The sequence below is a fragment of the Diabrotica virgifera genome, chromosome 6, assembly GCF_917563875.1.
Source record: "Diabrotica virgifera virgifera chromosome 6, PGI_DIABVI_V3a".
In the NCBI taxonomy this organism is placed as follows: domain Eukaryota; kingdom Metazoa; phylum Arthropoda; class Insecta; order Coleoptera; family Chrysomelidae; genus Diabrotica; species Diabrotica virgifera.
The window spans coordinates 232,248,001-232,274,393 of NC_065448.1; the positions used below are offsets into that span (position 1 = coordinate 232,248,001).

At 33.2% G+C, this 26,393-nt stretch overlaps 1 protein-coding gene across 3 annotated transcripts in view; it reads right to left on the reverse strand.

Annotated features, from left to right (window-relative positions):
• Positions 1 to 759: 759 nt before the first annotated feature.
• The window catches only part of LOC126886785 (juvenile hormone esterase-like), a 113,839-nt gene continuing 88,205 nt past the window's right edge, over positions 760 to 26,393 (reverse strand). For all 3 annotated transcript variants that reach the window (XM_050653825.1, XM_050653826.1, XM_050653823.1), the window contains one exon: positions 760 to 1,013. In XM_050653825.1, coding sequence (XP_050509782.1) covers positions 827 to 1,013 — 187 coding nt within the window. In that variant the 3' untranslated portion in view covers positions 760 to 826. The remainder of the gene's footprint in view (positions 1,014 to 26,393) is intronic.

Below are 26,393 nucleotides of genomic sequence, written 5' to 3' on the forward strand. Positions count from 1 at the left end.
GCAAATAGAGTAGTAAAAACGGCGAGAGGCGGTTCCCCAATAGGAAGACGATCAGTGGGAAGACCACGAAAAAGATGGAATGACAACTTACTGGAGGCACATTGAAAAACAGAGTAATGTCTATATAAAAAGAAGAAGAAGAAGAAGATTCGATAAAATAAAATTATTTTAAGATAAATATTTAAAAGTCAGATCAGTACACAATTACAATGGTTTTGAATCGTCGTCTTGGAAACCAATATCGTCGTCGTGGTAACCCATTATATTGGAAGCTTGGTTTTGACAACCTTGTCAAAGAGTTAATTTGTGTATTTTCACTTTAAATAAACATTGATATAACTCTATTTTTTGTGGCTTTTTACCAAACGTACGGCCCTAGAAAAAATATTGTTCCTAACTCATGCGGAAAGTGTCTTCCCCGCACTCGACTGCTTGCCCGAACTCCGCTATCGCGTCGTTCGGGTCAATGGCAGTCTCGTACGTGAAAGTATCACTTTCCGCACTAGTTAGAAAAATAACTATGTCTGTGCGAATATTTCTTTTTATTTTAAAAGTTATGGATCGAAATTGAATTTTTTACACTAATCCGGAAATGAGTATTTCTGTTTTGATAATTACTAACAGACCGACGGACGGACACAAAAATATAATCTGTAGGATTAGAATTTCATATTCATTAATCAATTTTTGTCTAATAAAAAAAATTCATAAAATATTGATGTAAATATCATCAAAGGCAAGGAGGGAAAGAAAACAACATTTATGTCACTAACCAATAATTATCAGCAACTTTTATTTTGAATACCTAATATTAAAACACATACATTTAATATGGTATGAACGGTTTTTTAGCGTACTTATCATAAAGGCCAACCCAAGCATTATAAGAAAAGTTTCTTGGATCATATCGCATCTTCAATGTAGTATCAATGTCCAAATATGTAAAATAGTGACTTGTAACTTCCGGCCACATACAATAGTCGAATATCATATCAATCCATGGTGTGGGTTTTCTAAAAATAAAATTTTATATTAGATAAAATCTAAGATGTAAAATGTTTAAAACTGCTTTGTTCGATTACACGAGTACGTTTTTCGAAACCACACAACTTCAGCTACAAATTACACCCAATGCCATATTCGTGGAACCATTTCCCATGACGTGAGATCGTTTATTCAGCGGTGTTTAGGCATACTTTAAATGTCTATATGGTCTTTTTTTCAGCCAAGAAGAGTAATTCAAATTTACCGCGCCGTAATGCTTAATTGTAATTGGTCCAACTTCAGACAAGTTTATCCCACTGTTTCGAAATTTTGACACCAATACTAATGACATTCATGAAATTTTGACACTACTGACTTTTCATGCGTTAATTGGTTATATCCATAGACATATTAAGGGTAGACAAGGCATACTGAGTAAAAATTCTATCTATCTATAAATAAAGAGCCTATCTATCTCTTTTAACCAAGCGATCAAGCGATTCCGCTGATGTGACTGACAAAGATAGTTAGACCACTCAATACTTAATATTGGCGTTACACCTCGATGCATAGGGTGGCCCATACCTTGCCTAAATTACTAGTGTTATTATATCTATGGTTATATCGGCGACTTTTTGTGTTTTCTATATCACTTTTATATAAAAAGAAACAGTTGTTTTTAGAACTCTATAGCGACGTATTATTATAATAATATATAGTCCATTGAAATGTTACATTTAGTGTGCATTTCTTAGAGGAGTCAATTTTATTTTTTTAATGTGTAAGGGGGTTCAGTAGAAGCTTAAGTTTAAGTTTTTGGGGTTGAGGCCCTTGTCCCCCGGCCGCCATCTTGGAAAAAGAGGTGCAAAGGGCTTTCGCGCTGTATCTCGTAAACTAGCTACCCTACAGAAAATTTAATTTTATATAAAATGAAGCAAATTATATTTTCTACAATTTTATATATATATATATATATATATATATATATATATATATATATATATATATATATATATATATATATACACCCCAGTATGTTTAACTCCTCCTTTCGGAAAGCAGCTATAAGTCGTCTCCCAGAAGGAGTGAGTATATGTACTTTTCGATTTGAGTATATCGCTTGAAACACCTTTATGATATGCAGTGTGGAAAAATATAAATCATTTTTTTTGTTATTTTTTTAATCTACTATTTTTCTCTCCTCCTTACATTGTGCAATGTTTGAATCTTCCACGTGTATAATTACATTATCCATTTCTAACAGGTTTCGGTCTTCCTGAGTATATTTTTGTTACAAAATGCATTTAATAGATTAACCAACCTGTGTTGCCAGATTTAGACGTTTGTCTCGCCATGGCAAAATTTTAAAAGAACTGTGACGTCATGAAATCACCTGTTTGTTCATAGTGATGCGTTTGTTTAAGTTTTATTTTTGATGTTATACCTTTGCTTTAATTTGGTTTTGTTTTGTGGTTTTTAACATTTAAATGAAATGAATACTTGTGGTGAATCTGATAATAATTATTATAAATATATTATTATCTCTGTTTTTAAAATGTTATAGGTATATTTTGTTTTAGTTTAATTGCGTTATGTACCTACTTTCGTTAATGAAAAAGTCGATTTCTAAAATAATATTAATGTCTGTAAGGTGTAAATTTTGTTTATTCTTTTGTTATTTAACTCGGGTTCCGTAAATTTGAATCAACATAACAAAGATATTTTAGTAAATTATGTTTTACTTCAGCATTTGCCCTAAAACGAGTTTGGAATCTTAAAGTTATTGATAAAACATTAATTCTTCAACTAGAAAAATCCATACTTATAAAGAATGTAGGCATCTATTCTATTTATAAATATGTGTATTATAATCAGATCCTGGAAGCTCGTAAGATTCTATTACAAAACATCATCAGTTTTTTATTCATAAGTTCTCTTTATTCTTGTGGTAGGTATTTGTCATACCCCTATTGGGCTGGTCCCCCCACTTTGCACAAATTAAAAAACAACTGCGATAAATTACGAGCTATATATGAGAGTTTTGTACTTGTTTTGGGATTCTATCCTCATCCATTCTTTGTACGTGACCAAACCATCTTATTTATATTTAGTTGATTTCCTCATTTATTGTATGTGTGACCTTCATTATTTCTCGTATCCGTTCATTGGTGACATGTTCTCTTCTTGATCTTCCAGAAATCCATTTCGGTGACCTCTAACATTTGTTTTGATTTTTCCTTCATATGCCATACTGTGCAGCTGTACGTTATAATGCTTTATACTACGGCATTATAGATCTATTTCTTGTTTTGATTGTTTATCTGCTTGTCCCAGAGTACTGAGTTTAAAAGCGTAATTGCTTTCCTGCCCTGAATATTCCGTTTTTAATGGCTCCGCCCAGTGTTCGTGATTTTCGTGGTTTTAGCTCCAGGTATTTATAATCGTTACATTTACTAATTGTTTCTCCTCCGTCTAGTAGCAAGTCCTGCTGCGTTCCATCGATATTCATATATTTGTCTCTTTGATCTCTAGTCTCCATTTCCTATATTCCTCTATTAGCTTTCTTGTCATGTAACAGATATCATCGTAGTCTTGTCATCGTTGTCTTAACCCCCCAAACAACCCTTTAATTGATTCAACAAAAAGAAAAACGTTGGGAAAGATTAAAATATTTATCGTACCGCAAATATAATTCGTATAGCATATAAAGTATAAGATTAAACTCTTAAAATTCGCGCATTTTGATTATTGAGCTACAACCCCCTCTCAAGAAAACCTACTCATCTTCCAGCCTTAAGAGAGAATTGAACTTAAAATGAATAAAATTAATTATTAAACATCTAATAAATTCCTTACTTGAAAAAACTTTTAATAGAAGAACCTTTCGATTTTTTAGGAAAAAGTGAAAAATAAAACAGACGCCATTTCCACAAAAATTAAAATATTTAGTAATCCCTATGCGACTTTTTTATTTTTGGCATAAGTAATGACATCATAAATTTTGACCTGTTTATAGAGTTTTTTTTTGACACAGAACGAAATTTATGTTTCTTTGTTAGCAAAGATTTTACTTGTCTTTTTTTATTTTTGAAGGATACAAAATAACCGAGACAGAAACACTTGAAGCCTAAATTTTACTGCGAAAACCATGTAACCGGGGCCCTTTAATTAATCCTTTTAAAAAATGTATTTAAATTTAATAAAATTTTATAGCTAATAAAATTGCCTTTCAAATGGTTTTTGGATCAACCTGGTATAATAAAAATTAACGGAGTTAAAAAAATAACAATAACATTTGGATGCTATCAACTTCTTCTGTAGCTCAGTTAATCGGTATTTGAAAGTACTTTGACAAGTGTTAAGTAAGTGTATGTTATAAAATGCACCGTTTTCTCTTTTTTTAAGCTTGAACGCATAGATTTGAGTAGGTACTCGCCGAAAAAAAAATATACATTAAATTAACTATTCGCTCCGTGCATGACTCCACAATTTGGCATTAAACATATACACATTTAAAATATTTGACGTTAATATGTAATATTTATTTGCCATTTTTGATTAAATTTGTTATACAGACATATAGTCTAAGATCCGAATAGGAGGTAGAAATGTACCCATCTGCTTGCCGGATGAAACATTTTTTTTTTATTAAATTTCATATATAGACAAACTCGACCAGCATGAGTTGTCTATCAAAATCGTGTCATAGCAATCCCTAAGGGGGAGGGCGTAGTTTTTTGCACAAAAAAGGGCGAAAATCAACATATTTATTATTGTTAAATAATAAGCATAAAGCAAAAAATATGTCGACAGCGTTACCTCAAGGAATGTCTAAAAAAATATATACCTACGCAATTCCAGGTGGGTCGGTCAAGTAGTTCTTGAGTTGCAATGTCTACAGCCTTCGAAAAAAGCAGTTTTGAGGAAAAGGCGTTTAAAGTATTGTCAACTTTTATTTTCAATTTCTTTTTTGTCTGTCAAATCGTCAAATGATGTACACCGGAATATCTTTTTGAATCGCGGAGTAATTTACAAAAGAAAATGAGAACAGCTGCTGACCGTTGTTCTTACGTTCAAGCGTGCTAACGCGAACCTGCTGCAAAGCGAGCCGAAGATAGGGATATTCAACACTATCTTCCTACCTTCGACTCGGTTTGCAGTATCTTAGCGCCAGCGCGCTTGAGCATAGTGAGAAACGGTCAACAGCTGTTCTCATTTTCTTTTGTAAATTACCCCGCGATTCAAAAACATTCCGGTTTGCATCACTATATGTTTTGACAGACAAAAAAAATGAAAATAAAAGTTGACAATACTTTAAAAGCGTTTTTCTCAAAACTGCTATTTTCAAAGACTTTAGACATTGTAACTCAAAAGCCACTTGACCAACTCACCTGGAATTTTGTACATATTTTCGTTAGACATTCCTTTAGGTAACACTGTCGAGATATCGTAATACACTTTGTTTTATGCTTATATTTTGTTTAACAATAATGAATATGTTGATTTTCACCCTTTTTTCTGTAAAAAATTTCATTGTTTTGTCTTCTGAGTGATACTAAAAAGTCAAAGATCATTAAAACTAAAAGAAACTTGACAGCGTTACCTCGAGAAGTCATAAGCTAACAAAATCTTTTTGAATTTTTTGTCTACCATGATCCAATGATAAATTCTGATGTCCACCGTTGGCTTATTTTTCAATATTTTTTCTTGAATTTTTTTTTAAATAGTTTTCGAATTATACTTAATATGCTTATTTAATTTAAAAATAAAATTATTCTCTCACTTTCAAAAAAAAAATGTGCTTAAAATGTTGATTTCAACCCCTACGGCCCCCATTAAGGATAGCTATGACACGATTTTGATAGGCAACCCATGCTGGTAGTGTTTGTCTATGTATGAAATTTAATAAAAAAAATGTTTCATCCGGCAAGCAGATGGGTACATTTCGACCTCCTATTCGGATCCCGTACTATTAAGTGTGTTCGCGGAGACAATCAAGGACTATTCCACGACAAGTGGAGCATGCGCACTTTAAAATAATATAAATAATACCGTTGATAGATAAATATACACGATATATTTAATATTATTAATTATACAGACAATTAAAATATACGGGGCAGAAAGCTTGGTACTGAACGACAGACAAAGAAAAAGATTACAAGCTACAAAAATGAGATAGTTTAGAATAATGGTGGGAGCAAGAAGATTAGACAAAAGAAGAAACGAAGATATAAGACATGAACTACAGGTAAAATCGTTCAACGAAAAAATTAAAGAAAAGACGTTAAATGGGCTGGACACATGATAAGAATGACTGGTTACATAGAAGTGAAAATGCCATGGGAGGCCAAAGCAGTGGATAAAAGCACGAGGGGTACACCAATCAAGAGCTGGAACACTAATGTAAACGAAATACTGGAGAAAAGAGGAACATCGTGGAAAGAAGCAAAAGTTTTAGCAGCAGATAGGAAGAAGTGGCGGAAATTTGCAGAGAGCAGCATATAACCTATGGGTATAAGAGGCAATCGATTATGTATGTATGTATTAATTATTAAAATACAGGTATATTTACTAATAAACGATAATACATTACATAAATATAATTGGAATTAAAATGCCCATGCGTTTGTCGTGGACTAAAACTCACTATATTAATTTTAATTAATATAATAGTAAGAATAGCGAAATGTATGTTTTGATCTATATTATAGAATTATATGTACACACATCTAAATTAAATGTAAGATTAAACAAAATAAAACAAATATAAAAAATAACTACTAAATCCACTGAAAAACTAGAATGAACACACAAATAAACATAGTTTAATAAACAATGGAAAAAATAACAAAACCAAAAAAAACAGAAACAAAAAACATCAAAAATAAAAAAACACTGAAAAATTATACACGCATTTATTTATGAAACCACTATATAGGTAGTCATAAATAAACGGTGCTAATACTTCAAGATATTAGGCGATAAACTACGCGAGAGACCAACAGTCGAATATTCCTAAAATAGATTTAATTGCATGCAGTGTTGCCCGATTTGCGGAATACCTATGCTATGTAAAAATATAAACATATATTCAGCGGAAGACCTACCATCGGAAATACCTACATTTCGTATACTGCAGTCAATATACGTAGAGCGGTAGCGCCGCCGCAACTCTCGGTCATGTCTCAAACTAAATTATACAAAATGTTAAAAAAACCATAATAAGTCGTCCCTCTAAAAAGTTGTAGAAAGGTGAAATATGATAAATTAAATCGATTTACATTGATTTCTTTCGCTCCTCCATATACTGTGGAGCTATGTCGGTCGGACGACCTAACATATGAAAAATGTCAATGAATGGAAGAGTGAAACATGGTGGGGTATATATATATATATATATATATATATATATATATATATATATATGCAAAAAGAATAAAGCTTCTAGCAAAGCTTGCTATTGCTTTTATGAATTAAAACGCCATAATACATGGCATTGGAGCACAAATTCGTCAAAACTTCCGTGATTTAACTGGCACCAATAGACTGATATATCGATATTTCAAGGTCTCCCTCTCATCAGTCAGTCGAGCTGGTACTACAAATTAAATCACGGAAGTTTCTCTGAACGTCTCCAAAAATTTTTCGCCACTTTAGTGGCAGCTTACAGAGGCGCCATCTCTTTTGATGGCAGGGAACGAAGACGATTTAATAATACCGTCTCCTATCCTCTGAGCTATCGGAATGTGCAAAAAGAATAAAGCTTCTAGCAAAGCTTGCTATTGCTTTTATGAATTAAAACGCCATAATACATGGCATTGGAGCACAAATTCGTCAAAACTTCCGTGATTTAACTGGCACCAATAGACTGATATATCGATATTTCAAGGTCTCCCTCTCATCAGTCAGTCGAGCTGGTACTACAAATTAAATCACGGAAGTTTCTCTGAACGTCTCCAAAAATTTCGCCACTTTAGTGGCAGCTTACAGAGGCGCCATCTCTTTTGATGGCAGGGAACGAAGACGATTTAATAATACCGTCTCCTATCCTCTGAGCTATCGGAATGTGCAAAAAGAATAAAGCTTCTAGCAAAGCTTGCTATTGCTTTTATGAATTAAAACGCCATAATGTATATATATATATATATATATATATATATATATATATATATATATATATATATATATACATCCCGCTATCATTATGTCATCTTTTCATGTTGCAGTCATTTGGCATCACCAAGAAATACTATCATTTTCGAATTTTAATTCGTGTATGTTTGTTGAGCGCATTTTTTAACGCCCTGTATCGTTCTCAGTTTTCTAAAATTTTAATTTTAAAAATTTAAATTATATACAAAAATTTTTACACTTCATAACCATTTTGACTTCCACCACATAAAAATGTGTATTTCCCATCATTTTGCCGCTTTTCGACGTTGCCACGAGTTAAAAATACCGATCTTTTGAGGACAGGTAGAAAAGGTCTATTGTAAACTTAGAGGATGGAATATTTTGGTAAAATATTCCATCCTCTCAGATTATAAACTACATAAAAGGTAGGTTCTTTACCTGTTCAGCTGGATTACCAAGCAAGGGTCTAAATATTTTACGAGTTGAATTGTGTTTATTTGATTTCATCTGTTAAATTAAAATTTCTCATACCGACTTAAAATATTTGTTTGAAAAATTCATTTTATATTTTCGTTTAATTTACTTAGGGTTTTTGGTCAGAATTTTGAAGAAACGCTTGGTTTGACATAAAATTTGGGACACGTACCTATAGCTAATATGTTAAAGAAAAAAAGTGATATTGTGCCGATATGTGCTTTTGATCTGGAGGTGAGTTTCGTCGGTTATAGGGTATGAAAACAAATACGTTCAAATAAGTCCGGAATTGGATAAACTGACTAATTCTAAGCAACTTCTATTTTATAGCGTTTTTCACTAAGTCAATACTTTTAGAGATATTTGCGAGTGAATATGTTCATTTTTCAACAAAAAAAAAACGTTTTTATACGGTTTTTCGCAAATAACTCAAAAAGTAGGTACTTTATTGAAAAAAAATTAGCAAATAGTAAATATAGCTTATAAAAAAGTGAAAAAATGGTATATGTGTCAGGTCTGTAGACCCAGTAGAAGCAGAGTTATTGCTAAGCTTTGTTTTAAAACCAAGAGGAGTAGGTAAACTAAATGGCAGATTCACACCCAAGAAAGTCACTAGAAATATCATCAGATAAATCTTCTTTTTTGGTTGATCATATCGGCCTTTGACGGTAATCTTGACTAAAAATCTAAAAATAAAAGGAAGAACGCAGAAAATACAAAAATTGCTGATAAAATAAATAAACTGACCTATGAAATGCCAATAGTGTCAAAATTTGATATGAGTAAAATTGCCTGAGGTTGTACCAATTACAAACAAGGTGTACGGCGCGGGAAATTTGAATGACTCCTCTTGTTTAAAAACAGACTATAGTGAAAAATAAGCTCTTATATCTCAAATTCCAAATCGAATATTTTAACGTGAAATAAAAAAAATGAAACACTTTTCTGGGAAAACTTATTACAACTTTCTTAAAGTGTTTAAGAAAACGTTTATTTTTATTTTTTTTTAAGTTTCCAGCAGCAAGAGTAAGCAGGTTACGCTCAAAATACAGTTGTTCCTTTTTTTTTGGTTAAAAATATTCTAAAAACTCCCTCTAATTAACAGCCCAAATGGAATTAATCGTTACCACTTCACAAGTAACTTTATGTATTGTTTGTGTTTGTAAGTTTCATCAGTTCAAAGTGCTTATTTGTGGAAAAATTTGGTTTTAAAGTAAATTTTTTTAAATCTTTAATTTTGAAAAAAAGACTTTTGTCAAAATAACTTAAAAATTATTAGTGATACCAAATATCTTAAAGAGTAAAAAATGTAGGTGTTGCTTTTTTAAATATTTGGAATTTTTTGATTTTCTGGAAGACAAAAATTGGTTAAGATATGGCTGTTCAAAATTTGCATATACATACTCGTGACTAGTGATTCGTTCGAGGCCTTTCAACAAAACCCCTTTCAAAAATAAGCATTTTGAACCAATGCAACTTACAGATCATATACAGGGTTTCCCCGAAAATAGTGCGTTCCTTAAAGGTATAGATAGAAAGCACAATGTAGAGCAAAAAAGTCTTATAACATTTTATTCTAAATTCAGCCGTTTGACCAAAAAACGAAAATACATTTTGATATGCAAATTGATACTCAATTAGTAAATAAACAAGGGGTCCCATTAGATTAAATTTCACAGTCACAGGTTCTTCTACGCCATGTTGCCAGGTCATATAAATTTATGAAAATAAAAATTTACTCTTATGGAGAACAACTTAATTTTTGTTGAAACGGTTAACTTTAGGAAAAAATGTTACAACACCTTTTTGTTCTAAATTGTGTATTATATCCACACCTTAAAGGAACGCACTATTTTCGGAGACACCCTGTATAAACAATACATTTATCTAAAGTAACGTGTGAAGCGGTAACAATTAATTTTCATGACTTTCTTTTGCCAAAAAAAAGGGAACGATTTTATTTTCAGCGTAACTTGCTTACTTTTCACGCTAGAAACTGTTTTAAAAACACCAAAAAAAATTTTTTTTAAACACTTTAAAAGAGTTATGATGAGTGTTTCCCGAAAAGTGCTTTATTTTTTTGGTTATTTTACGTTGAAATATTCGATTTGGTATTTGACGAATAAGAACCTATTTTTCATTAGCTGCAACCCTGCTTCTACTGGGTCTACAGACCTTATACTGACACCTCTTTTTCATAAGCTATATTATTGCTAGGAATATTTTCTTCGATAAAATAGGTACATACTTACTTTTTGAGTTATTTGCGAAAGTCCGTCCAAAACGTGTTTTTCTATGAAAAATAAACATATTCACTCGCACATACCTCGAAAAGTATTGACCTAAAACTTTTATAGAACAAAATTTGCTTAGAATTAGAATTAGTCAGTTTATCCACTTCCGGACTTATTTTGCACGTATGTTTTTTCACCTCCAAGAAGGGGTGAAAGTCACATCCAGGACAAGAGAACATATCGGCATAATCTCACTTTTTTCTTTGGCATTTTAGCTACGTGTGTGCCAAATTTTATGTCAATCCAAGCGGTTCTTTAAAATCTGGAGGTTTTGCGATATTTTATCGTGAGTGAATGGAATAATAATTATTACAACGGCAATTATTGCCGTTGTCACTTTTAGATAAGAAGTCATTATCACAATGATATAGTCAGGTTAACTGAATTGTATAATTATTGTTTTTATCATTAAATGTGAAAACCTAGAATTATCCATGTCTGTCCGTCAATAAACACAACTCGTCTATTAGTAGGACAGAAAGAATGACAAATAAGGTGTCAAATGAAAGCCTATAACCAAAATATGATATTACATGTGAGAAGCTTGACCTCGGACTGCCTGTTCCAGAGTTGCAACCGAAAGTACTGTTTTAAATTCGTCGAAATAGTACAAACTATTGGTCAACACGACTAAGAAAGACCAGAACAAATACATACTTCCGGTTTCATGCCTGTCTGTTCGTCCATATCTGTAGGTGAACAAAATTCATCCGTCATATCAGCTGACAAAAAGTTACACGAAGGGTTCAAATATCGACTGCCGGTTCAACTTCCGGTCACTTTTTGTGAAAAATTAGAACTTACGATGTCCAATTGCTTGTTACAATTTTTTTTATAAGTGTTCTACTCTATCTATTCTGACTTTTCATTAACTTACTTAGATCACATATAATTTAATACAGTTTTGATGTCAGGGTCTTCAAAATTTATGTGGTGAGTTCCGGTATGTGATGAATGAAAAACGACTCCATAAGCAGAAGAAAAAAGTGTTCTCAAGACCTAAGACAATACATCGACTCACAAGAGCGTTGTGACAGTAGCAAAAATTCGAGTTGGGGTTCTAATTACTTTCTCATGCGGCTTACTCTCCTGACTTGGCCCCCTCCGATTATTAAGTGTTCCCAAATCTGAAGAAATGATGGGCGAGTCACAAAGTTTCACAAAAAAGCGAATATTTCGCGAAATGAACGTCAGATCGAAAAACTAAAAAATGCGTGTTCAATATTTTTCAAAAGTCTATCGAATGATACCAAAAACGAACCCCCACGGAAAGGGGTGAGGAGTAAATTAAAAATTTTAAATACGAACCCTGCGATATTTCGCGAAATGAACATCAGAGTGCCAGTGTGTGCTTTTTTTCTGGGGATGAGTACCACCCCCTTCTCGAGTGTGAAAAAAATATAGGTCCAAATAAGTCCGTAAGTGGATAAACTAATTAAATTCCTTGTAACTTTTGTTTTTAGATGGTTTTTCGCAAATAAATCAAAAAGTAAGTATTTGATCGAAAAACTATTCCTAGCAAATATAAAGCTTATAAAACAGTAAAAAAAATGATGTATGTATGAAGTCTGGACACACAATAAAAACAGAGTTGGAGCTAATCAAAAGTTGGTTCTTATTCGTCAAATTCCAAATCGACTAGTTCAACGTAAAATGTCCAAAAAATAACGCACTTTTCGGGGAAAACCCGCCACAAATTTTTTAAAGAGTTTAAAAAAAGTTTTATTTTTGTTATATAAAAAGTATCTATTCTATCACCATCAGCATCAAAAGTAGACCGGGCAGTATCGTCGCCCCCGCTAGCGAAATTATTCCGATTCGATTTTTTTGCACAAACTTACTCAAAAAGAGGTCCTTATAACATATCCAAAGGGTGCCGGGCGGTGCATTGGTCGAAAAATTGTTTAAAAAATTTTTTTGAAACAAATTCACAAAAACAATTTTTTCATTTCGAACAATTTTTTTTAGATAACTTGTGTCATTCTGGGCAAAAAAGGTGTCTTGCCATTTTTGTTTAAAATTGATTGTTGTCGAGTTATATGCGATTAAAAATTTGAAAAATGCGAAAATGGCCATTTTTAAGTCTTAATAACTCGATTAAAAGTTATTATTATGAAATTAAAAAGTGAGCAGATCAAGTTTCAAACCCTTGCTTCAAGGTCCTTAAGATATTTTTGTCATTATTTTATTACAAAGCTGTTATTTTTAATTATTAATAATTAGCGCTATAGTCCCGGATTTATCGTCGCCCCTGTTAGTGAAATTATTCCGATTCGATTTTTTTGCACAAACTTACTCAAAAAGAGGTCCTTATAACATATTCACAAGGTGCCGTGGTCGAAAAATTGTTTAAACAATTTTTTAAACAAATCCACAAAAATAATTTTTTCACTTTGAACAATTTTTTTTTAGATAATTTTGGACATTCTGAACAAAAAAGGTCTCTTGTCAATTTTCTCTAAAATTGATTGTTGTCGAGTTATACGCGATTTAAAACCTGAAAAATGCGAAAATGGCCATATAACTCGACAAAAATCAATTTTAGAGAAAAATCTCAAGATACCTTTTTTGCTCAGAATAACCCAACTTATCTAAAAAATCGTTCGTAATGAAAAAATTATTTTTGTGAATTTGTTTAAAAAATTGTTTAAGGTGATACAGTAGCGATTAACAGGTAGCCAAAACGCGTTCCAAGATTGCGGCTGTAATTTTGAATATTTTTTCAAGATATCTGGCACACGTATCCGTAATATAATAAAGAATGGCGGTACAGAGCCCAATTTGAAAAATATATTAGGTAATATTTGAAAATTATTCTGTAATTAAATACAATATTAAAAAAACGAGCCTGTACCGCCATTAAGAAGAACAAAAAAATACACTTTCTTCAAATAAACTTTTTTATCCGATGCCTAGATTTTGTGTCATTTTGGAACTACTAAAATGTTTTATTTCATTAGTCCAAAACAAAATTTAAATTTTTTAATTCGACAAAATATTTCCACGCACAGGCTGTGGTCTGTATTAATTCGAGAACCAAGAGAGACAGCTCATTAACCGCCTTTCATTTTTTCTTAGAAAATAAACGATCTCTACACAAAGTACTTATAGGATAATACGCCGCCGCCGTTATGAAATGATTGTAGGATGTTAAAATGACGAAGGATGTTTTACCCGGAAATCCGAATTTTATATACTTTTGTTATATTTAATACCCTAATAGCACACGACGTCCTTTGGACGTCCAAAATAGGTCAATTTTTGGTCCTAACGTCCATGGACCATAAACGGACGTCCTTTGGACGTCCGACGCTGGACGTACTTCGGGTGTACTAAATATGTACGTCCTTTGGACGTCCGGCGTTGGACGTCCTTCAGGTGGACTAAATATGTACGTCCTTTGGACGTCCGGCGTTGGACGTCCTTCGGGTGGACTAAATATGTACGTCCTTCGGACGTCCGGTGTTGGACGTCCTTCGGGTGGAATAAATATGAACGTCCTTTGGACGTCCGTACTCGGACGAAATACGGACCTTTTCCAATCGTCCATATTGGACATATTCTACCAATAAGGGGATTAAACAGCAAAATTATTTAATAAAATATTAACTTAATTATGTTAATAAAATAGTTTAAATGGAAAAGATTATAAATCATATTTAATTCAAAACTGTATATGTAGTTTAATATCTAATACATGTTTTTGTTTTTATGTAAAGTGTGAAAATCTGATCGGTAAATTATTCGTTATGTCCACTCTACATCAACAATAAATTGAACAAGAAATTGACTAAGTTATTCAAGGCCAAATTTGACGAGTACAAAATGTATGATTTGTAAAAGAAAATGAAGGAATTTGATGAAATAGAACAATTGGATATGTTTTATTTTGTCAAATTTCTTTATTTTCTGTTTATTCACGGCAAAATTGGAAGTAGAATTGTGTTTTGTATAAGCCAAATTTGACCTTGAATAACTTGTCGTCAATTTCTTGTTCAATTATTGTTGATGTAAAGTGGACTTTATAATGTTTTATTATTCCCGTTACCAAGATGATAGAAGTTTGGTGGTTAAATCTAATAAGCAAAAATATAATTTTTATCAATGTATCCTTACTACAGATGAATATTGAGAGCATCTTTTTGAAGTTGAGCGTACGTGTGCCCAAAATAGGTCCAGTTTTAGTCCTAATGCGGATGGACTATAAATGAACGTCCTTCGGACGTCCGACGTTGGACGTACTTACGTGTTGAATAAATATGAACGTCCTTTGGACGTCCATTGGACGTCCGTGCTCGGACGTCCGTTGGACATTGACATCGATCCGTGAGCGTCATCTGCAAAGAAGAAAATCACAAGCCAGGACAACCAATCCCAATAGTGAGTGTTTCAAACTTTTGTGTTGTGTTGTCAAAAGTTTATTTAATTATTTATGTTTTTCCTTACATACTTACATATTTTTTCAAGCTTTTTGGTATATTTTTCATATTTTTTACTATATTTCGATAAAAAAATTCTTCGCAGTTTTATCCTAATCAACATCATCATCATTCTATCCAAAAAGGCAAATCGCCAAAATCGCAATTTTATCATAATATGATATGTATATTTGCATTTTACCACATTTTTTCGATGTTTTGAAACATTTTTGTATATCTTTTGTGTATCTATCTATATTTTGTATATCACCCCTCCTCGGGGTGAAACTCACCCCCCAAATTCACATACTAATTTGTAAGTACACATACTTTGTAAGTATGGAATAAAGGTTGCTTAATATTAATCAGTTTATCGAAGTCCGGACTTATTTTGAACGTTTTTCACCCCAGAGAAAGAGTGAAACTCACCCCAGGGCAATAGCACACATTGGCACAATATCACTTTTTTTCTTTGGCATGTTAGCTATGCGTATGCCAAATTTCATGTCAATCCTTTAAAATTTACAGCAAAAACCATCAAAGAATGTAGTAATACTTGTTTTCATGAAGTCGGTGATAGAGTTTGACAAATCTTTATGGTTGTTAAATATCTTTTAATTTGTGTATTCGATTTTTAAAGGTAGGTACTATATACGTCCATTTGGCACAATAAAAAATAACCTTCGACCGGTACATATTGCTTGTATCGATGCTCGGTGCATTGTTCAGTCATAAATTTTACCTGTCCCTATAGCGTCGGCCGTCGGTCGGGTCCTATTGTAAATTATTATAATAATAGTCCGTCTCGGTATTTTATTATTTCTGTCATAAGTATCTCTGTGGAAATGCAAATGCTGCTTGTAACATCCCAAAAACCAGCTCTACTATTAATTGTACTCGTATAAATAAGTGTATAATATGTACCTACCTACTTATTTATTGTATTCATTTATAGACCTGGATCCCGCGTAATAAAAAAAGTTGATTAACAGCAAGCTGAAAATTTGTTAATAGCTTCACGGTGTCTAGTCGGACAAACTTTGATGTACGGGAATACTGGAACCGGGGAAGTTTTAATTGTGGAACAGGTTAAAAACTTGGAACATCAGACTACCGAAAACCTTCCATGTATTTTGTCGGACAGAACTTCCAATTGATTTGTTACCATTTCATTAAACTCTTATGCAAAAATCAGACTGCGTACCAGTCTACTTTTATTCTCTTAATATTTTTACTTAAAAAAAGTGTACTACAATCATCTCGCTAAACTTAATATAACTGTTTTCGAGATAAACCCATTTTAAATCTGCGATATAACATAATTTTTTGCATAATATTGTAGTTAAATCCGAAAAATCAACTTAAAACCATAATAATAATTGTGCCAATTCTCATTTATGTCATTTATATTTTTGGAGATTTTTATGGTTTATAAGTTATTTTTCGAGATTAGCGAGACGAATGTAGTATATATTTTTTAAGTAATAATATTAAGAGAATAAAAGTTTTGATTCGAAAAGTATATGTAATGTAGAGTTCCCTCAGCGATGTGATATAATATTACAGTATAGCTCCCCGTGCATGACAAGCTTATGGAGGTAGCCCATATAGCCTAGGCTATAATATTATTAAAAAAATCACTTAGATGGGACAATGGCTTTAGGAAATTCGAGACATCAAAAATGGCCCATTTTTAAGGTGGTGCGTTAATTTCTTGGAGAAATGTAATTATAATTTAATGTAAATAATCTAATATCCAATAATTGTAAATTAATATAAGATGTAATATAAGTTCCTTAAAAAATATATTTTTTATTTCCCACAATACATTCTCCACAGGTATAAATATCGTCTCTAGACGTCCACCGAACGTCCTCCCAGGACGTTAGATGGATGATCGGCAGCAATACATTGGACCAAACTGGGACGTCCTATGAAGGCCCAATTGACGTCCACCGAACGTCCCTTCGGACGTTAGGTGGACCTCCATTGGGCGTTTGGCAACGTGGAATTTGGACCAAAATTGGACGTCCTGTTAAGGTCCAATTCACGTCCCCTAAGACGTCCGATTAAGATCCAATTTACTCCGATTAAGGTCCAATTTACGTCCAATTAAGGTCCCATTTACGTCCCATTAAGGTCCAATTTACGTCCGATTAAAGTCCAATTTACGTCCGATTAGGGTTCAATTTACGTCCGATTAAGGTCCAATTTACGTCCGATTAAGGTTCAATTTACGTCCGATTAAGGTCCAATTTACGTCCGATTAGGGTCCAATTTACGTCCCCTAGGACGTCCGATTAAGATCCAATATATGTCCCCTCGGACATTAGATGGACGTCCAATGGACGTTCGGTAGCGCGACATTTGGACCAAAATAGGACGTATAAAGGACGTTCCTCGGACGAAAACGGACGTCCAATGGACGTCCCTAAAGTCCGTGAAGGACGTCCATTGGACGTCCTTGTGCTATTAGGGTAGGTACCTACCTATAATTCTGGTGATTTTTTAAATCCTCTATTGTTAAGAGAATTTACACCTTTAGCCAAAGTTTTACGATTTTCTAACGGAAATTAACAAGTTATTTTAAATACGCACCAATTATCGATGTTGAAAGGAGTTTTTCAAGTTATAAAAATATTTTGTCTGATCAAAGAATATGTTTCCTCGTAAAGAATTTGGAAAAACACATTGTAGTGAATTATAATCGAAGATATATTTATAGTGATATTGTTGTTTTATTTTAAATAGGTAACTATTGGTAGCAGTTTTTGTAAAAACTGTGAATAAATTGCATATATAAAAAATGATTTTATTTGAAAAATAATAAATAAGATTACTAAATAAGACAGAAAATTTGTGGTTTCCCGAAATGCGCATTTTTTGAATTTTTGTGCATATCTTGCGCATATTTCGTAATTTTTTACCGCATATATATGCGAATATTTCATCAAAATTGATCGCATATAAATCCGCTCCCTAGTCATTGTATTCTGTTGGCTGATTCCAATGATTTGAGCCGCCGTACGACACGTTGGGACCAATGGGAGTGAAGATACGTAACTAATACCTATCAAGAGGTTTACTCAAACTTCTTTTCTGTACTTATACCTACCACTCGGTATAAGTACAAAAAAGAAGTTTGTGTAAACCTTTGCACAACTGTGTAAATACTAAAGAAAAATCTAAAATATTAAAAAAAAATAGTGGAATCCGTTAATCTGTTCTCGAAAAAATTAGCTATGAAAATGAGCATAATTTTCTATATCCCTAACTTTTGACGAGCAGTTTAGCTTAAATGGGGAAAAGCGGTAAGCTTAGACCAAACACCAGTAGGAGGCATTCAATTAATTGAGGAAAAAAATTAAATGGATAACAATATTCATTTCAGTTATAGAAAAGGCATTGCCCCGCTAGAATGGTTGAAATCACAAGTAACAATTAATAGTCCTACAAAAAAGACAGGCGCTTGAAAGTGATAAGACCATTGAACAATAAGCCTGCGAACTGCCTTTTAAACACATTCTTAAAAATAATCCATAACACAATTAAAAAAAGGTTTGTTAAGAAATTCTTTTATAGACTTCAGAAATTCAACAACTTCTCCTGATTATGTTTAAAAAACGTACGGAATGCACTAAATGAAAAAAAGAAGAAAAAGATTTATCATACCGTTATACCTAATATATTCTTACGTTGAATATTTGATGCTTCCCTGTAGAGTATAAAACGGACAGTTGTGTTTTTCCCGTGAGCTGCCTTGTTTAGTCTTCTTTGTCGTTCTATTCGTTAAATCCTATCCTCTCAAGTCACAGCGTCAGAAAGCAGTGGGTATATGCAGTGAACGGGAGGCCTATGTCGAGCAGTGAACGTTGGGGCCCTTTCGCGTTTATCATATGTAGAGAAGTCGCTTGTCAAAAACTGGACGTATGTAATCGTATTCTATTTGTTAAATACTCTCACCTAATATGTCATACCATGTGTGTTAATCCATTTTATTTCTACAATTTTAAAGTGTTATTACATGCCGTCATTTTCATTTGTCTACACCATCTTATTCTGCCAGTTAAATCCCATCATTTCAGACGCTGTACGTCACGATTGAACCAATAGAACCGTAGATACAAGACTAAGGCCCTTTTGACATGATGCTGTAATTGATTTTCATACGTCATTGTATTATATTAGTCAAATCCAGTTATTTTAGGTGCTGTACGCCACGATTGGACCAATAGGAGCGAAGATACGTAAATAAGGCCCTTTTGACATATTGCTGTATTTGATTTTTCTGTGTCATTGTATTCTGTTCATTAAACCCTACCATTTGAGCTGCTGTACGTCACAATTGGACCAATAGGACTAGATATACATAACTAGGGCCCTTTTGACTTGTTGCTGTATTTGATTTTTCTGTGTCATTGTATTTTATTTGTCAAGTCCTATTATTTGAGATGCCGTACGTCACGATTGGACTTATAGGACCGAAGATACGCGACTAAGGCCCTTTTGACATGAGGTTGTATTTGATTTTTCTCTCATTGTATTCTGTTTGTCAAATCCTATCATTTGAGGTGCTATACATCACGATTGGACCAACAGGACCGAAGATACATAACTAAGGCCCTTTTGACATATTGCTTGTTTGATTTTTCTGTGTCATTGTCTTCTATGATGTCTAAGGCATATCTCTGATATGCCCTATTTTTAAATTGGACTTCGTAAGTCCTAGGTTTTCACCCACAAGCTTTTATTTGACACCTCATTTGTCATTCTACCCGGTATAATGGCGGAGGAGTTATATTAGCGGTCGTACGGACCGACAGAAAGAGTACCCAGCTCAAATATCTCACCTTTAGTACCATCCTTGGATTATAAGCTTTCATTTGACACCTCATTTATTATTATAGCTGGTATAATGACAGAGGAGTTACATTCGCGGTCGGACGGACCCACCGACAGACCGCCTAGGTCAAATATCTCACCTTTAGTACCATCCTTGTATTACCAGCTTACATTTGACACCTTATTTGTCGTTCTACCTGGTATAATGACGGAGAAGTTATATTCGCGGTCGTACGGACCGACAGAAAGATTGTCTAGGCCAAATATCTCACTTTTAGTACCATCCTTGGATTATAAGCTTTCATTTGACACCTTATTTATCATTCTACTTGGTATAAAGACGCAGAAGTTATAGTCGCGGTCGTACGGACCGGCGGAAAGACAGCTTAGGTCAAATCGCTCACCTGTAGTACCATCATTGGATTATCAGCTTTCATTTGACACCTCATTTGTCATTCTACTTGGTATAAAGACGCAGAAGTTATAGTCGTGGTCGTACGGACCGGCGGAAAGACAGCCTAGGTCAAATCGCTCACCTGTAGTACTATCATTGGATTATCAGCTTTCATTTGACACCTCATTTGTCATTCTACCTGGTATAACGACGGAGGGGTTATATGCGCGGTCGTACGGACCGACGGAAAGACAGCCTGGGTCAAATATCTCACCTTTAGTACCATCCTTGGAATATAAGCTTTCATTTGACACCTCATTTGTCATTCTACCTGGTATAATGACGGAGAAGTTATATTCGCGGTCGTACGGACCGACAGAAAGATTGCCTAGGCCAAATATCTCACCTTTAGTACCATCCTTGGATTATAAGCTTTCATTTGACACCTCATTTATCATTCTACCTGGTATAATGATTGAGGAGTTATACTCGCGGTCGGACGGACCGACGGACAGACCATGTAGGTCAAATATCTCACCTTTAGTACCATCCTTGGAATATCAGCCTTCATTTGACACCTCATTTCTCATTCTACATGGTATAATGACGGAGGAGTTATATTCCCGGTCGTACGGACCGTCGGAAAGACAGCCTAGGTCAAATATCTCACCTTTATTACCATCCTTGGAATATAAGCTTTCATTTGACACCTCATTTGTCATTCTACCTGGTATAATGATGGAGGAGTTATATTGGCGGTCGGAGGGACCGGCGCACAGATCGCCTAAGTTAAATATCTCACCTTTAGTACCATCCTTGTATTATAAGCTTTCTTTTGACACCTCATTTGTCATTCTACCTGGTATAATGACGGAGGAGTTATATTCGCGGTCGGAGGGACCGACGGAAAGACAGCCTAGGTCAAATATCTCACCTTTAGTACCATCCTAGGATTATCATCTTTCATTTGACACCTCATTTGTCATTCTACCTGGTATAATGACGGATAAGTTATATTCGCGGTCGGAGGGACCGAGTCACAGACCGCCTAAGTCAAATATCTCACCTTTAGTACCATCCTTGTATTATAAGCTTTCTTTTGACACCTCATTTGTCATTCTAGCTGGTATATTGACGGAGGAGTTGTGGTTACAGACAGACGGACAGACGGACGTGGATAATACAAAGTTTTCACATTTTTTCAAAATTGGGTGAAAACAATAAAACATGATGCCAGACTGATTTCTTTATGAAAATAATATATACATTCTCAAATTGTCTATTTTTCGTTGTGAATAATATTGTATTCAACAGTGATGCCAAATTTCTGATGCCAAAATGATTGATAATGAAAGTGGGATATACGTTTTCATGTATATAACGGCAGCGACAAAACGGTAAAACACTGAACTAAATGTATATAATATTTTCACTGTACGATCATTTTGGACTCAAACATTTTATGGAATAAACTTATATAACTTAGTAAGAGGTAAACAAGGAAAGCTGATATATTAAAGTAACATCAAGGAATCAAATCTCTAACTACCGAGCTGATTAGACTTCTGGTAGCAAGTACAGGAATAAAGTTATTAAGGTAGTGTAAAGTGGCATCGATATACAGATGCCACTTTGCAAGACGATGCCAAATCGATGGTAAATGCATAATGTATCGATGCCAAATTGATAGTAGGATGTATATATATATATATATATATATTATATATATATATATATATATACATTATATATATATATATATATATATATATATATATATATATATATATATATATATATATATATATATAGAGCCCAGAGAGGTTGAAGAGGGCGAAACACATTTCTAAGAACTGGTGTTTGGATCTTTGATTCTATTCGAAAAATTTTTCCCAGCCCGAAATGGTGGATGTGTGAATTGTTCGTAAGGGGATTTTTCCACATTCTCTATTTCATCTATTATATATATATATATATATATATATATATATATATATATATATATATATATATATATTACTTTTTATCGTAAAGTGACCAACAAAAAGTTATAAACAAAAATAAGAGAAAATTTTGTAAGAAATTTCCTTTTGGAGGTTATAATTTTTTTTACGTTCACTTCACAATAAAATAACATTATAGCGATTTTGTAGAGGATTTTTCAATAAACAATTTTCACTATAAAGTTGTTTAATTTTATTTATTATCTAGGTTTTACAGCGCTCCAAACTTGACCAGATTCTCGAATTCTCGTATAAAAATAATGCTTTTCTATCTATAATCTATATATTAGATGAGCGGCATTAACCGTTATGCCAACCACGAAAATCAAATTTAAGATGAATGATCAATTTTGGTCTATTTTTATGTTTTCGAGGTCGCTGAATCCGAATATGAAGTTTATTTTTATCTACAAGGCATAAGCACAAGGTCCAAAGGAGTTGTTAATTTATTAACATTTTGTCATCATATTCCGTTAGTTTCATGTTTACTTAAAAAAGTTGAGTGACAAACTTTTTAGTTTATAATTTTAACCAACACAACAATAAAATATAGTTCATGAAGAAGTTTTTTGGAGAATTTTAAGTCAAAATATATAATAGGAAAAAAGTTATGTTACTTCATATACAAGCGGCACACCCCAAAAAACGCTTATATCTCGAGATCCTGACCACGGTGTGGTGAATGGCTAATTTTTATCATACTTTATGATTTTGAAATCAAAAATCGTTTTTTTGCTCTGCTTAAGAATTTTGCATTTTGCGGTTGCGTCATTCTTCTTCTGAAGCGGCGAATTTGTCCTCAAACAACTTCTTGGGCCTTTTCTATATTATGCTTAGAGTTATAAGTTTTATAGTGGGAAGCAAGGTCAAAAACAGATTAGTAATAGCATAGGAATGTTAAAATCATAATAAATTGTATAAATAAAAAATATATATAGATAGAAAAGTAAGCCTAACTTTTTTTTTTATTGTATCCCTATGAGCATGCGAAAATTGGTCAAGTTTGGAGCGCTGTAAAACCTATAAAATAAATAGAATTAAACAACTTTATAGTGGAAATTGTTCGCTGAAAAACCCTCTACAAAATTGCTGTATAATGTTATTTTATCTTAAAATGAACTGAAAAAAAGCTATAACATCCAAAAGGAAACTTGTTAAAAAAAATTTACATATTATTGGTTATATCTTTTTTGTTGGTCACTTGACGATAAAAAGTAATAGAAACAAAATCGTGGAAAATTTAATTTGCTACATTTTATGTTTAATTAGATTTTTCGTAGGGTTGGTAGTTTACGAGATATAGCGCGAAACCCCTTTGCACCCCATTTCCAAGATGGTGACCGGGGGACAAAGATGGCGACTCCAAAAACTTGAACTCAAGCTTCTACTGATCCCCCTACACATTAAAGAAATAAAATTGACTCCTCTAAAAAATGTAAGGTACGGCCTAAAAAATGTAACATTTTAATGGACTAAATGGCATTCATGAAATTTTGACACTACTGACATTCCATGTCCATGTGGTGAGACCGCTCCCGTCTGAAAAAACTTCTGATTCGGTTTCTTTGTGGATTCCTATTCAAAAATGTCCCCTTTAAAAAAATCTGAAGGGTGCCGGCGGAATTTTTGGGTAGAAATTGTTTAAACAATATTTTTAAACAACTACAAAAGATCACCTTTTTTTGACCCGAAGAATATTTTTTTAGGTTTTTGGGTCATTCTAAACAATAAAGGTATCTTGTGATTTTTCTCAAAATTGATAGTTTTTGAGTTATAGGCGATTTATCATCTGAAAAATGCGAAAATACGCATTTTCAAGGCTTAAAAACTCATATTTAAATTAGTATTTTTGAGGTTTCCAAGCACTTGAATTGTATTTTAAGCATTCGTTTTCAAGATTCTGCAGACTGATCGGAAATCCACAAAGAAACCGAATCAAAATTTTTTTCAGACGGGAGCGGTCTCACCACATGGACGTAGACAAGGCATACTGAGTAAAAATTGTATCTACATAATTATCTATAAATAAAGGACCTATCTATCTCTTTTAACCAAGCGATCAAGCGATTCCGCTCATGTGACACACAAAGATAGTTAGACCACTCAATACTTAATATTGGCGTTACACCTCGATGCATACAGTGGCCCATACCTTGCCTTAATTACTAGTTATTATATCTGTGGTTATATCGGCGATTTTATGTGTTTTTTATATTACTTTTATATAAAAAACAATTGCTTTTAGAATTCTATAGCGACGTATTAGTATAATATGTATGGATTACCCTCAAAGGTCGATATGATCAATAAAAAAAGATGTATTTGGTGATTTTTCTAGTGACTTTCTTGGGTGTGAATCTGTGTTTTTAGTTTACTCGTCCTGGTTTAAAAACAAACCATAATGTATTTTGATAATAATTATGTGTATTAAATAATCCTTGCCGTCTGCCCGTTGATACCCTCACGAGAGAAAATATTTAAGGTTAATGTTGTTTCTAGCACAAGGTTTCTTATTTTAGTTTTTTGCCTTTTTACAATTTTTCTTGTCTTCCTTGTTCAGAAGGGACTTCCTTAAGCTACGTGGTCAACCATAGGAAATAAACTGTAGAAATATTGCAGCTATTATGAAGAACTCAAAAATTGCCTGAAATTACAATCCATCGACACTATTAGCCTATATGCAAACAAAAGTCTGAAGTCAACAACCATACTAACTAACTGCATTTCTTTTTAAAGTATAATAAAAATATGATTAGTCAATATTTTTTTAAATAAAAATTTATACCATTTTTATTCAGTTGCAATGCGAAGCCAAAACGGTCTTAATTTTTACTTAGATTAGAGAGTGCAGCCAGCACCCTTATCGACGATTTCACCTATTGTTAGAGGTTCTTCAGATAATGCATAGGCTGCTTTCTCTAATCCTGGTAAAAATTTTCGGACATATTATTCCCCCATTGCAACTGAAGTGAAGGTAGTAGGTGCGTAGCTGCATCTGCTAAATGAAAGACTAAGTTTTTCAACCTAATAAAAACATTTGTAAAAAAATATTTTTCAAAGATTTTTAATTGAAAAACTTATTAGTCCATTTCCCTGGTGACACCTCCAAGGCTTCTAAAATATGCAAGAAAAATGGATGCTGCAGTGAAAACAAAAGGGAAGGAATTCTACACTATGCAATTCACAACTCCCATCTGCAGCTTGGTAAAGTTCCAACGGAAAATGGACCTAGTTACTCTATAGGGGTAATACTAATATAAAAATAAAAATGTATACCATTTTTATTCAGTTGCAATGTGAAGCCAAAACCGTCTTAATTTTTACTTAGATTAGAGAGTGCAGCCAGCACTCTTATCGACGATTTCACCTCTTGTTAGAGGCTCTTCAAAGAATACCTAGGCTGCTTTCTCTAATCCTGGTAAAAATTTTCCGACATATCAGTCCCCCATTGCCGACATATTAGTAAAAACTAAGACGGATTTGGCTTCGCATTGCAACTTAATAAAAATGGTATACATTTTTATTTTTATATTAGTATTACTCCTATAGAGTAACTAGGTCCAATGTCCGTTGGAACTTTACCAAGCTGCAGAGGGGGTTGTGAATTGCATAGTGTAGAATTCCTTCCCTTTTGTCTTCACTGCAGAATATTTGGCTTGCATATTGTAGAAGCCTTGGAGGTGTCACCAGGGAAATGGACTAATAAGTTTTTCAATTAAAAACCTTTTAAAAATATTTTATTTTACAAATGTTTTTATTAGGTTGAAAAACTTAGTCTTTCATTTAGCAGATGTCGCTACGCACCTACTACATTCACGTCAGTTGCAATGGGGGACTAATAGGTCGG